The sequence below is a fragment of the Panicum hallii genome, chromosome 2 (assembly GCF_002211085.1).
Source record: "Panicum hallii strain FIL2 chromosome 2, PHallii_v3.1, whole genome shotgun sequence".
NCBI classification, from domain to species: Eukaryota; Viridiplantae; Streptophyta; class Magnoliopsida; order Poales; family Poaceae; genus Panicum; species Panicum hallii.
In genome coordinates this window covers 6,162,107-6,175,265 of record NC_038043.1, presented here as the reverse complement: position 1 = coordinate 6,175,265, position 13,159 = coordinate 6,162,107, and the positions used below count along the sequence as shown (strand labels likewise).

General features: G+C 48.6%; 1 protein-coding gene and 1 pseudogene across 2 annotated transcripts; both read left to right on the top strand.

Annotated features, from left to right (window-relative positions):
- The first annotated feature begins 2,399 nt into the window (after positions 1-2,399).
- On the top strand, positions 2,400-6,906 carry LOC112880807 (annotated as a pseudogene).
- A 1,517-nt stretch (positions 6,907-8,423) lies between these two features.
- LOC112882069 (cadmium/zinc-transporting ATPase HMA3-like) lies at positions 8,424-12,278 on the top strand. Of its 2 annotated transcripts, none has more exons than XM_025947047.1 (6): positions 8,424-8,906; positions 8,988-9,599; positions 9,693-9,830; positions 9,945-10,272; positions 10,534-10,736; positions 10,827-12,278. In XM_025947047.1, exons 1-6 carry the CDS (start codon positions 8,612-8,614, stop codon positions 11,930-11,932), a joined length of 2,682 nt encoding a protein of 893 aa, XP_025802832.1. In that variant the 5' UTR covers positions 8,424-8,611; the 3' UTR covers positions 11,933-12,278. The 2 variants fall into 2 exon arrangements, with proteins under 2 accessions (XP_025802832.1, XP_025802833.1); XM_025947048.1 differs by having other exon boundaries at positions 8,780-8,906; positions 8,993-9,599.
- The last annotated feature ends 881 nt before the right edge of the window (positions 12,279-13,159 follow it).

The following is a 13,159-nucleotide window of genomic DNA, read 5'->3' as shown; positions in this document are numbered from 1 at the left end:
CATGACCCCTTCGCCCCAGCCCCGCAGCCACAGGCCACAGCAGCCCCTCTCCCCGTTCTCGCACAGGGCGCAGCCAGTCTGCTCGACGAAATGCGTGTAGGGGCTCACGATCGCCTCCCCTGGACGGGCACGGACCCTCTGCAAGTTGGTGGCGGCGGCGCTCGCTGCGCACCATGCCCAAGCGAGATGGACCCAATGAGAAACGTCTGAAGGAGGGTGGGACGTCCTTCCTAAGATGCAGGCTCCCAGCATGCAAATGATTCGGGTTTGCACACGCTCGGCTTATTACCTCTACTCATCAGACTGCTCAGCTTTTGCAAATGTAACATGCATAATGTTGTTTAGTAGTTTCATCAGTGGCGTTGTTTTTCACCCAAAAAAGCAAATGCCTTTTGCCTGCTATAAGCCTACAAGCCCATCATAGCAAGCTGGGCGAATGGCAACACATTGCAGTATATAGCCCCATTCTTTCTTTGGATCCCCAGTCAGCTGGCTTGTTTCGTACTGCCTACATAGCAAATGTTACTGGCCGTATCCCCTTTTCTTTTCGATGCTCTGCTGTAATCGCGACACAAGTTCCTTTGGTGACAAGTCACATGAAAGTAACTTATATATAATTATATATTTATATCTTTGAAAGAGAGTACGAAGAAGTGCTATTCGTTCTGTCGAGTGATTGAAGGGCATGTTATTAAGAACATCACATTTCCTCAGGCAAAAGGGAAAAACAGAGCAGGCTTCATTGTCACTAGAAATTTAGACAGGCTGTGAGGCATTGAGAAGCTCCAATATTAGCCTCTGGGCTCTGGATCAAGTCGGGCTAACAAGCCCAAACAAGTTAACTTAGGTTTTTCTTAGTTCAGGCAGTGTGTAACATGCTTTTTCCTCAATAGATGTTTTTTTATAACCTAGGAACTACTTAACAAGCACAATCAGTTTCTGAAATTTGTGCAGATAGTGTGTTTTATTGAATTGATGATAAAAAAGACTTGTTTGATTGATCATTGTTTGTTTGCCATTGATCTGGCCTGTTGAAGAATTCTCTGGCCTATTCAGAACCGCAACTTCTCTTTCTCTCTTAACCATATTACATCCCTTTTGTTCTATGCTGATGGATAGATCTCTGGTCCTTGCACCTGCAGTTTTCTTATTGGATCGACATACACGATGGTAGCTTATCAGTATATGGAAAGCAATCAGACTCATCATATCAAAATTATATTAGTGGATTTAATATTCAATGTACTTCTACATCATTGTGTTGTTAATTTCAAACATATAATTATTGCAACCAGCTTCATCGGGTTCACAGACCACTTTAAGTTATTGATTCATGGACAATCCGATCATAAGCCCGTATATATCAGAGAAATAAGGGGAGTATAATTGTCCTCACATACAAGGGATTATAGATTATACCTTCCATTAAGAAAAGGACGAAGTTGAATCTAAAATACAAATGTTTAAGCCTGCAATTGCTATTGGGCATTTGGGTATTGAGTGGTAGAAAACCAAACAAGTTAGAATTTTCCCTGGTCTGACATGATGCACACATCAACCCACTTTACTATAATGTCCTTATCAGCTACATGTGCTCCCATTTTCAGGCCATCCAATTGGTATCATTTTTTTATCATAGTTTAGTGAAGGCATAACACCTACGGAAATGAAGGTTGGCGACTTGGCATGATTGATTCTATGTTTGATGGGCTACCAAGGAGTTTTGCTTGCGTGATGGTCTCTGAGGCATCCATCCATCAGTTCAGCAAAAAGCTCTAAACTGAGGCATAAGGAACATGGAAAATGGATAAGCTTTGACGGAGGAATCTTGTTCTGATCTCAATTCATGGAAAAGGTAAGAGGATACCTTGCACCTAATTGCATGGTTCGAAACTGAACTTCGCCGTTTATAGATGCTCTAAAATGTCATCTTCTTGCAGAGCATTTTGTTTTCTTCCAAAAGTTTTCTGAAATTTCTATAGTTCCATCAGCCAGAAAATAGAAGTTTCGCTTTGGAGACACACATACCTTCAATAACCTGAAAAGAAACATAATCACCACGTTTTCGCTTGCAAAAGGGTCATGTTTTCACACTATAGCGTGCACTAGCTATGGGAGAAGAATTGACAGCATATCTTGGATAGGCACCATTAGCATGCAAGCTTCCTTTGCAGTCCTCAATCATACACTGATTCGGAGAATACCGATTCGACACATTATCTAGAGGAAGCCTCTGCAATCTTAGCAAAAATTGAGTTTTAGTTGTTTTCAACTTGCTTTTATTGATCCCAAACAGATCGACGTCAGCACTCGATGGTATGTTATTCTCACTTTTGTACTTATATGTAGTTCTCAGACAGGCAATGGGGAGTCCAGAGAGCCAGAGCTCTTCTTCAGCCATGGCTTCCGGGTTCGTTCCTGACATCTGGCAGTGAATCAGAAGCCTGCCAGGGCAGTGGAGAGGAGGATCACACTCTATTCCGATTTGCAACTCTCCATCCACAAATCAATCTCTGAATCTTGTGATCAGCAAGCATTCTGAAACCCAACCACTCAGCCTCTCTTTCTCCATTTACTCTGAGTTGCATGATCCGATCTCAGTCTGGAGCTCCAATTGTTCTACACTGAGATCGGTTCATACCACGGATCTTCCTGCAGGTTTCTTGCATGATATCATCTGTGGGGTTCTCAGGTACGGACCTTACTCTAACAGCCGGTCGCTCTTCAGGCTGCCAAATGTGCAGATATAGGACTCCAGCAAGATCTTCAACTTGGCCGCCTTCACTCTTGCAATCCTGGTCTCCATCTACGAAGCTCCATCAAACCTCCGTCACGAGTTCATCAAGAAGATCAGCGCGCAACTGATGCGTGATGAGATGCGGTGTGCAGCCAAGAAGCTGATGCTCATGCTGGGGTCCAACGTCGAGGAGCTGTGGATGCGGTCGGTGAACCTCGGCGTCACCAACTGGACCATGGAGGGTCGCTGGTCAGGTGACGGATCACCGTCGCCTTTCACGGTGTTTCCTACGCTCTTTCGGCGAGCAGGCTGTGGAAGGTCCAGGTGTACTGCCCTGTTGTGGCCATGATCATGGAGCACCCCTCACGTCAGACCAAAGATGAGAAGATGCTGTTCTCACTGAACTACCAACAGCTCGAGGGAGTCATCCAGTTCGTGTACAGAGTCACCATCAAGGAGAACTGGATCGCGACAACATAAGGTCTCTTTTTCACTGAATTGAATTCACAGTTGATCCTTGCACACAATCAGAACATGTCGTCGTATCACATGATTGTTGGCTGTTGCTGCAGGTGTGATCTGGTCCGGCTGGTGTCCGAGGCTCTGATGGCGAAGCAGGGGTACGGCTCGGACGAGAAGCACTTCCCCTCGCGCGTGTCCCTGCAGCTCACCCCCATGGCTCAGCCGGACATCCTCTCCCTCTCGGTGAGCCGGTCGACGGACAACCCGGTCCTCGAGGTTGGCGGCCTGGACGCGTCACCGGGCGTGATGCCGGCGCCCATCGGCATCGGCGTGTCGGCGCACGAGGCGGTGACCCCGATGCCCTGGAAGTTCGAGCATGCGGTTCACGGCAACACGCATGGTCGGAGGACCCAATGTGGCCCGGTATTACTTGGGCAATACCTTGGCCCAGCCCAAGAAGGGTAGCAGGGCTTAAAAAAAACTTACCTGCTCGACTCGCCCGTTGCCCGTCCGCCCGCACGCCCCGTTGCCCGCACGCCGCCTCCGCCCGTCCGTCGCGGCACCACCAGTGCTGGCCGCCTTCCCCGCCTCCCCCAGACCCCCACCTCCCCAGTTCCCAGATCCGGAGATACCCCGTTCCCGGCTGGCCGGATCCCCACCTCCCGGCAGACCGGCTCGCCTCGAGCTGGTGGCCTGGTCGCCGGCTCGCCGCCTCCCCACCCCAAGCCCAAGGCCGCCATCCGACTCCGCCACCTCCCGAAGCTCCACGCCAGCTCTGCGGTCTGCCGGTCTACCCGAGTGCCCGACCATGTCCGGAAACAACCAGAACCAGGGGAGAAGAATTGGCCAAAGAGCCAGAGGTATGTTTGCCATTTGCCAGCAATTGTTGATTCCATTCCATGAGTTTGATTTCAGATTTGCTGTAATGTCTAATACATATAGTTGTTTGATTACAGGGATTTACAGCAGTGGTTAAGGTGGACCAAGCACCCATGCTAGTGGACCAAGCACTCATGCTAGTGGACAAAAGTTGGCTTCTCACAGTGGAGGAATGTGTACACGGCATTTCCAAAATATGTTGGTGGGCCTAATAGCATACACAATGTTGCAACAACAGCATTCCATGATTTTCGTCACCAAAGGTCAAATATAAGTCATAGAATGTCAAGTTATAGTCAAGATGCATTGGTCAAATATGAGACCTGGTTGGAAGCTTCCTTAAGTATTGTAAATTATCTTGCATTGCAAGGTGAACTATTTCGGGGGCATGATGAGACTAGCACTTCCTTAAATAAGAGCATTTTTTAGAATTTCTTAATTGGTACGAACAAAGAAATGAGGAGGTTAGAAAAGCTTTTGATGAGTTGTGTCCGAAAAATGCCAAAGTGATTTCTGGAATGATTCAAAAAGAACTTGCAAACTGTTGTGCTGAAGCAGTCACACAGGAAATAAAAGAAGAAATAGGGGATTGTCTATTCTCCATTCTTGTTGATGAATGCCGTGATATATCAGTCAAAGAACAAATGGTTATAGTTGTGAGATTTGTCAACAAAAAAGGAGAAGTAATAGAAAGATTTTTGGGTATCAAGCATGTGAAGGACACAACATCAGAGTCATTGAAGAAAGCATTAGTTGAGATGTTAAGTGATCATGGATTAGTTGTTGCAAAATTTCGAGGGCAGGGATACGATGGTGCTTCTAATATGAGAGGTGAATTTAATGGTCTTCAAAAATTAATTCGAGATGAGAACCCATATGCTTTCTATATCCATTGCTTTGCTCATCAATTGCAATTGGTAGTTGTTGCTGTCTCAAAATGTTGCTCATCCCTTGAGGATTTCTTTGAGTATGTAACATTGATTGTGAGTAGCACTAGTGCTTCTTGCAAAAGGAAGGATTTATTGTTGCATAAACATCGCTTGAATCTCTTATCTAAGTTGGAGAGTGGAGAAATTTCATCAGGGAAAGGCAAACAACAAGCAACAACATTGTCAAGACCCGAAGATACAAGATGAGGATCTCATTATAAGACTTTGCTTCGTATTGAATCAATGTGGCATTCAGTAATAGAAGTCTTAGAAATTGTGCATCAAGATGAGCGCAATCCATCTGGTGCAGGTGGCTTTGTTGGAAAAATGGAGTGTTTCAGCTTTGTGTTTATGATGAAGATGATGTTGCAAATCCTCCGTATCACAAATGAGCTCTCTCTTCTCTTGCAGAGGAAGGATCAAAATGTTGTCCAAGCTATGTCGTTGGTTGTGGATGTGAGAACACGTTTGATTAATTTAAGAAGTGAGGGTTGGGAGCTATTGTTGGGAGAAACCAAAGCATTTTGCCTTGCAAATGATATCCCAAAACCAAATATGTGTGATGTTGTGCCACGGTTTGGCCGATCAAGGAAAGGTGGGAGAAATAATATCACTCAAGAACATTTTTATCGTGTGGATACCTTCTATGCTGCTATAGATTCTATCACCACAGAGTTTGATCATCGCTTTAATGAGCTATCTTCAGAGTTGCTTGTGTGTTTTGCTTTCTTGATCCAAGAAATTCATTCTCTAAGTTTGATGTGGAGAAGCTTGCTCAGATTGCATATATCTATCATGAGGATTTCTCTTTTGATGACCGCAAGACTATAAAAGATCAACTAAGAACTTTTATTATTCATGTGCGAAGAGTTGAAGAATTCAAGTCTTGTTATGATCTTGCGAGTCTATCAAAAATAATGGTTCAACTTGAGAGACATATTGTGTTTCCATTGGTCTATCGTCTCATTAAGTTGGCATTGTTGTTACCGGTAGCAACCGCAACTGTTGAAAGGGCCTTCTCGGCTATGAAAATTATTAAGATTGAATGCGCAACAAGATGACCGATGGATGGTTGAATGACTTGATGGTGTGCTACATAGAAAGAGAAATATACAAACGACTTAATTTTCAACAAATTAAAAAGGCATTTCAAAATAAGAAAACTAGACAAATGCAATTGCCTAGGTCTCCTAGACCTAGACGTAATTATAGGTATTTTTTATTTCACAAGTTTAACATTTTTTTTAGATTTGACTAGACAAATGCAATTGCCTAACTCATATTTATTTATTTATTCAGATTTAAGAGCTATGTAGCCTAATATAAATGGATAATGATCACGATGACCTCATTATAAGGTATTTTCCGCTTTCATTGTATATTTTTTTATATTAGTTGGTCTAGATTGTGTTGTAAATTTTATTCTCTTCGCGTTAGCAATACCTTAATTTCGTCGCGTCCTCCGCCACTGGCAACACAGCATCTCTGGGCAGGTTCCTCCACGACGGCGCCCGTGGCGGCCGGGAGGTGTCCACCGGTGAGCCGCGCGGGCGGCGGCTGCCCCGGCCGCGGCCGTGGGTCCGGGGCCGGTACATCAGCCCGGGCCGGCCCTTCACGTGGGGCGGCGGGATGATCTTCACCGGCGGCGAGAGCGTGTGCTGGCGGATGCGCCCGACGGCGGCCGGGAAGACCGTGGAGTGGGAGGTGCGGACGAGGGTGTGGGTGACCTACTGGCCCAACAAGAAGACGCAGCCGCTGCACACGGAGACTAGGACGCTCGAGTTCAGGGAGTTGCTGCATCTCACCGTAGCAGAGCAGGCGAAACATTCCAAACATTCTGTCCTAAAAATCACGAGGGTACAATTGGAATTTAGGATCTTCCAGTTCGGGACCATTTGAATCTTTTTTTCACCACGCAACTGTTTCGTGCTTCCTCCGTAAAAGAAAAAACTCATTCCAGAAATTCTAGAACAAATTAATAAGAAGGTAAAATAATTATATTTGCCCATATTTATTACTTATATTTGATGCTAATTGATTCTTACATGCACGTGCACTTTCTTCTAAATAGGGTAAGATGTACTTATATTTAATGCTAATTGATTCTTACATGCACGTGTACTTTCTTCTAAATAGGGTAAGATGACTTAATTTTTAGATAAATTTTAAATTCTAAAATGATTTGTTTTTAGAACGGAGGGAGTATGCGTGTGCGCTCGTCTCCTCATCCAAATAACTTCTACAGTATGAGCCCTCGGCCTAAAAATACTCCGCTCTTGTCTTCTCTAACATAATCACATATTCTTTATTTTATTATGATCTCCCATGTATTTCTTCCATATCTATGCAAACTAAGTAGAAACACCAGAATCCATGGAATAAGGAGGGTTAGTGCTATGCACCGAATATGGACTTTACCCGTTTATGAGCCTGATTGTTGGTGCTTGATATGGGATTACCTACCACCAACACTAGTCACGCCCATAATTCCAGCTGATGATTCTTGCCTGGCCCCAAAGGGTTGCGAGAACAGGGAACCTGCTTCATGGATTGAAGAAGAACAAGAATATGCAACCGTGCAATTCAAATCACGTTCAGCATAGCGTGATAGTACATACGTATGGCATTTAACTATAAAAATCCATGAGCAACCTATAAGCATATTTGCTAGTATCAGGTGATACGCAAACATTACAATTTTGGTGGTGGTGAAAAAGTTACCCTCTCAATTCCGGCCAAAACGACCTACGATTTAGAATATTAAATATAAATAATGATCTTATGGCTATAATGAATAGCACTAATAGTCTTTCTCACCACTGCTTCTGGCCATGAACCGACTATACAAATACCCATTCGTTCCTGCGCATTTGGTTACCACATAAAATTCATAGTTTTCACATGGAAAAATCTTAACTTCGTTGTCCAAAACATAAAAAAATAAAAGGCTATGTGCTAATGCCTAGCACAAGCCTCCGCGGTGATCTTTTTTTCTTTTGAGTATCTCTTTTTTTCCTGCCATGATTTTTTTTCTTTTTGAGTATCTTTCCTTTTCTATTTTTTTCTTTTTTTTCGCTCAAGATAATCCCCCCTCTCTCTCTTTCTGAGCTCATAATTTTTTTCTCATTTTTTCTTTTTTTCTCAAGATACTCTCTAGCTCATGGCTTTTTTTTAAAGTATTTTTTTCTTTTTTTTCCACCACACGCGGAGGCAAACCTGTTTTCCGAAACTTGTTGATAAGCTAGCTAACCAACAGTAGACTTCACGATGCGGTACTATTAAGTATTAAAGTTTGGGAAAGCAATCCGGCCTGGCACCCCGGAACGGCAGCGAGTTGACAGGGCCTAGTCTAGCACGACCCCACAACCAGAATTCACAGGTGGACCGCGAAAGCTCCAATCTTTGTGGCCGCCGTCGTTATCGTTGTCGCTGCCGCGGTCCTGTTGCGTGCTCCTCGCACACTCCCGGCTCCACCTCCGGAATAACCACCTCGGCTCTGTCGTCGTTGACTTCCAGCCGAGCTGTGAGCTCTCGCTGTTCCTGCTGTCCTGTCCTTCGATTCCGTCCCGTGCGCCGGCCAGGAGAGCGAAGGTGGGCCCCGGCGATGATGGGTGGTGCCGGGAGGCCGGCGGGGGCGCCGGAAGCCGCCGAGCTCGAGGAGAGGCTGCTCCCGCTGGCGGCGCCGGGGATCGGAGATGTTGACGGCGGCGGCGGGAGGAGGAGGGGGAAGTGGGAGAAGACGTACCTGGACGTGCTGGGCGTGTGCTGCTCCGCGGAGGTGGCCCTCGTCGAGCGGCTGCTGGCGCCGATCGACGGCGTGAGGGCGGTCACCGTCGTCGTCCCCTCCCGCACCGTCATCGTCGAGCACGACCCCGCCGCCGTCTCCCAGTCCCGCATCGGTAACCGACCTCTCCTCCGCCTCACTCCTCAGAAATCACCATGCCTCTGGGCTGATCCCGCCTCCTCCTGTCCGGAATCAGTGAAGGCTCTGAACAAGGCCGGCCTGGAGGCCTCGGTGCGCGCGTACGGCAGCAGCGGGGTCGTCGGCCGGTGGCCCAGCCCGTACATCCTCGCCAGCGGCGCCCTCCTCCTCGCGTCCTTCCTCGCGCCGCTCCTGCCCCCGCTGCGCTGGCTGGCCCTGGCGGCGGCCTGCGCCGGCGCGCCGCCGATGCTGCTCAGGGCGTTCGCCGCGGCCACCAGGCTCGCCCTCGACATCAACGTGCTCATGGTCGTGGCCGTGGCGGGCGCCGCCGCGCTCGGGGACTACGCGGAGGCCGGCGCCATCGTCTTCCTCTTCACCACCGCCGAGTGGCTCGAGACGCTGGCGTGTGCCAAGGCCGGCGCCGGGATGTCGTCGCTGATGAGCACGATCCCGCCCAGGGTCGTGCTCGCCGGGACGGGGGAGGTCGTCAGCCTGCGCGACGTCAAGGTAGGCGCCGTCGTCGCGGTCAGGGCAGGGGAGGTGGTGCCGATCGACGGCGTGGTGGTCGACGGGCAGAGCGAGGTCGACGAGAGCAGCCTCACCGGCGAGTCCTTCCCGGTGCCAAAGCAGCCGCCGTCGGAGGTCTGGGCCGGCACCATCAACCTGGACGGTAAAAGCTGCTTTTGTTTCCCAGTTGCATTCAGAAGACATCGATCGCAAAAATGTTCATGTGGTGATCATACTCCAAAGACTGACGTTGCAGGTTACATTGCCGTGAGGACAACTGCTCTGGCCGAGAACTCCACGGTGGCCAAGATGGAGAGGCTGGTGGAGGCGGCGCAGAACAGCCGGTCCAAGACGCAGCGGCTCATCGATTCTTGCTCAAAGTACTACACACCCGGTACGCGCCACCATCACCTTCAAGATCTTACCATGGTCTGAAAACGTACAGTTCACAGCAAATTCAGTAGAAAAACTTGTAGCAAATTCAGTAGAAAAACTTGTTCTTTTGCAGCCGTGGTTGCTCTTGCAGCAAGTGTGGCTCTTGTCCCCCTGCTGCTGGGAGCACAGGACATGAAACGTTGGTTTCAGCTGGCTCTGGTGCTTCTGGTGAGCGCGTGCCCGTGCGCGCTGGTCCTGTCGACGCCGGTCGCCACGTTCTGTGCGCTCCTGAGGGCGGCGAGGATGGGGGTGCTCATCAAGGGAGGGGACATTCTTGAATCGTTGGGCGGGATCAGGGTTGCGGCATTCGACAAGACGGGAACTATCACCAAGGGGGAGTTCAGCATCGATGGATTCCATGTGGTTGGGGACAAGGCTGAAATGAGCCAGCTTCTTTACTGGTACGGTTGAGGCATGATTTACCTCTCAAAATTTCTTTTTGGGTATGTTAATAAGAAATTTGATTTTATAATCATGTCCCACGTGTTGAATTAGAGGGCTCCAACTGATAGAACAGAGACAGAGCCAAAGGATACATACTTGCACCTATACTGAGCATGTGTGACCCAACTCTTATAAATTTGACGAATTGATCACTGCTCAGTTCAGTTTAAGTGAAATTTGATGCTGAATTTTTTTTCCCATGTAACTTTCTGTTGTAGGGTGTCTAGCATTGAGAGCAAATCAAGCCACCCAATGGCAGCTGCACTTGTTGAGTACGCTCAGTCCAAATCCGTCCAGCCAAACCCGGAAAAAGTCACTGAATTTCGCATCTATCCCGGGGAGGGCATCTATGGGGAGATCAATGGCAGACATGTCTACATTGGAAACAGAAGGATCATGGCAAGGTCCTCATGCCAAACAGGTGAGCCATCACACAAACAGGTTCAGAAAATGAGCTTCCACACATTCATGGACATTCTGAACTTCCTGATGAACTCTGTTTGACATACAGTCTCTGAAATTGATGGTGTCAATGTCGCATCGATCGGCTATGTGGTCTGCGACGGTGATCTCGTGGGGTCGTTTTCGCTCTCCGACGACTGCCGGACGGGCGCGGCGGAGGCGATCCGGGAGCTGAGATCAATGGGCATCAAGTCGGTGATGCTGACGGGGGACAGCAGGTCGGCGGCCATGCGCGCGCAGGAGCAGCTAGGCGGCGCCATGGAGGAGCTCCACTCGGAGCTCCTCCCGGCAGACAAGGTCGGGCTCGTCGGCGACCTCAAGGGGAGGGACGGGCCGACGCTGATGGTCGGCGACGGCCTGAACGACGCCCCCGCGCTGGCCATGGCGGACGTGGGCGTAACCATGGGCCTGTCCGGCTCGGCGGCCGCCATGGAGACCAGCCACGCGACGCTCATGTCCAGCGACATCCTCAGGGTGCCCGCGGCCGTCCGGCTCGGGAGGCGCGCCCGCCGGACCATCGCCGCCAACTTGGCCGCCTCCGTGGCCGCGAAGGCCGCCGTCGCCGCGCTGGCCGTCGCGTGGCGCCCCGTGCTGTGGGCGGCCGTGCTCGCCGACGTCGGGACGTGCCTGCTCGTCGTCCTCCACAGCATGACGCTGCTGAGGGAGCCAGGGACGGCGCGGAGGGGCAGCAGGAAGGAGGACGAGGCGTGCCGCGCCACGGCGAGGTCGCTGGCCATGAGGTCCCAGCTCGCCGGAGCATCAAGCACGGCAACCGCAAGTGCCGGAGCACCAGGTGGCGGAACTAACGGCTGCCATTGCTGTCAGAAGCCAACAAGCAGGTCGTTTGAGCAAGCGCACTCGGTCGTGATCGACATACCGGCGGCATCATCTGCTGGGCACCAAGAACTCCAGGTTCCTCGCACGGCGGCGGCGAACGGCAACGCCGGTGGATGTTGCAGCACCGGCAGAGCATGTGGTGCTTCCACGGTGACTTCTGGAACTCGGGCGCCCCGAAAATGTTGTGCCCGTAAAGAAGACGGCTCCCGTGTTAGTGTAAACACAGCCTGCTGCAGCAATGGAGGAGGTTCGCGTGATTCTCCTAAGAAGACAGGGCAAGGTTGCAGGGATGCAAGGTGCTGCTCTGGTGGTACATGAGATATCTCAACTCTGAACTGCAAGTGAAATACTGACTGTTCTTGCAACAACTGCAAAATCTAGCCGGGTGCATCGACCATGTGTGTTCAAATGGACTAGGCAGCTTGATCTGTTGACTTTTGTAGTCAATTTGTATTGGAGTAAAATACATCTCAGCCAGCCACTGTACTCAGGGAGTGTAAATCATGGTCATTAAATTTGCCCAACTATGTCAGTATGGTCAATGGCTTGTTAATAGTTAACCACACGTATTTAGATGATGTAGAGTAAACTTTCATGTCTTATCATGCAATGTGGCAGATCATAACTCACACGTTTTTATTGATGATTTATTTTTTTTCTTTTATGCCATCCTCTTCCCTTCTTCTTTTTGATTTCCTTCTATAACATTTCTCTGTAGCCCCTTAGTGATTGTGGAGGGAGGACCATAACAGAGATGGTTGTGTTGCCGGTGGTGTTTGGCAAGTGTTAAGATTGATGAGCAGGGACACACATCCACATGCGGCGTAGGTGACGTGGGGCAAGGTTCAATGCTTATTTACCATGATTCTGGCTCACCTGCATTCCTGCCTATTTATCTAACTATCCCTTGCCATGGCTTCAGCTCTCTTAGTTCTTCTCCATTGACACCACTCTAATATACGTGAACAAGTCTAATGGCCACGATTTACACTTTTTTCAGTTTGATGGCCAAATTGAAACAAGTTGATACGTACAATGGCCAAACTGACATACGTCAACAAATCTAATAGCCACAATTTTACATTTTTTGAATGTTGTGGGTACATCCATCCGTCATAGCCGTGAGGATGGAGGCGCCCTTAGCCCCTCTTCCAACAAGGATGCATGTCGCCTGCTTCCGTCATAAAAAACGAGCACACCCACGGAAATGAGACAAATGCTTATGCATGGTTGCCAGAAGTGATGAAAATGCTACCTACGACTGATCTGATCAGAGCCGCGGTAACTATATACTCCATTGTTCTAAATTATTGGTCGTTTTGACATTTTTATGTACATAGTTTGTGCTATGTATTTAGATAAAGGTGTATATCTATGTATATAATAAAAGCTATATATGTACCTAGAAAACCCAAAACAACCTATAATTTGTAACGGAGGAAATAGCAATTTAGTACGTGCGGAGGAAGACGCTACATGAGAATTCATTTTAGAGTCCATTGTCCATGCATTGCTTCATTGAGAGGTATATAGCTGATCTCGATC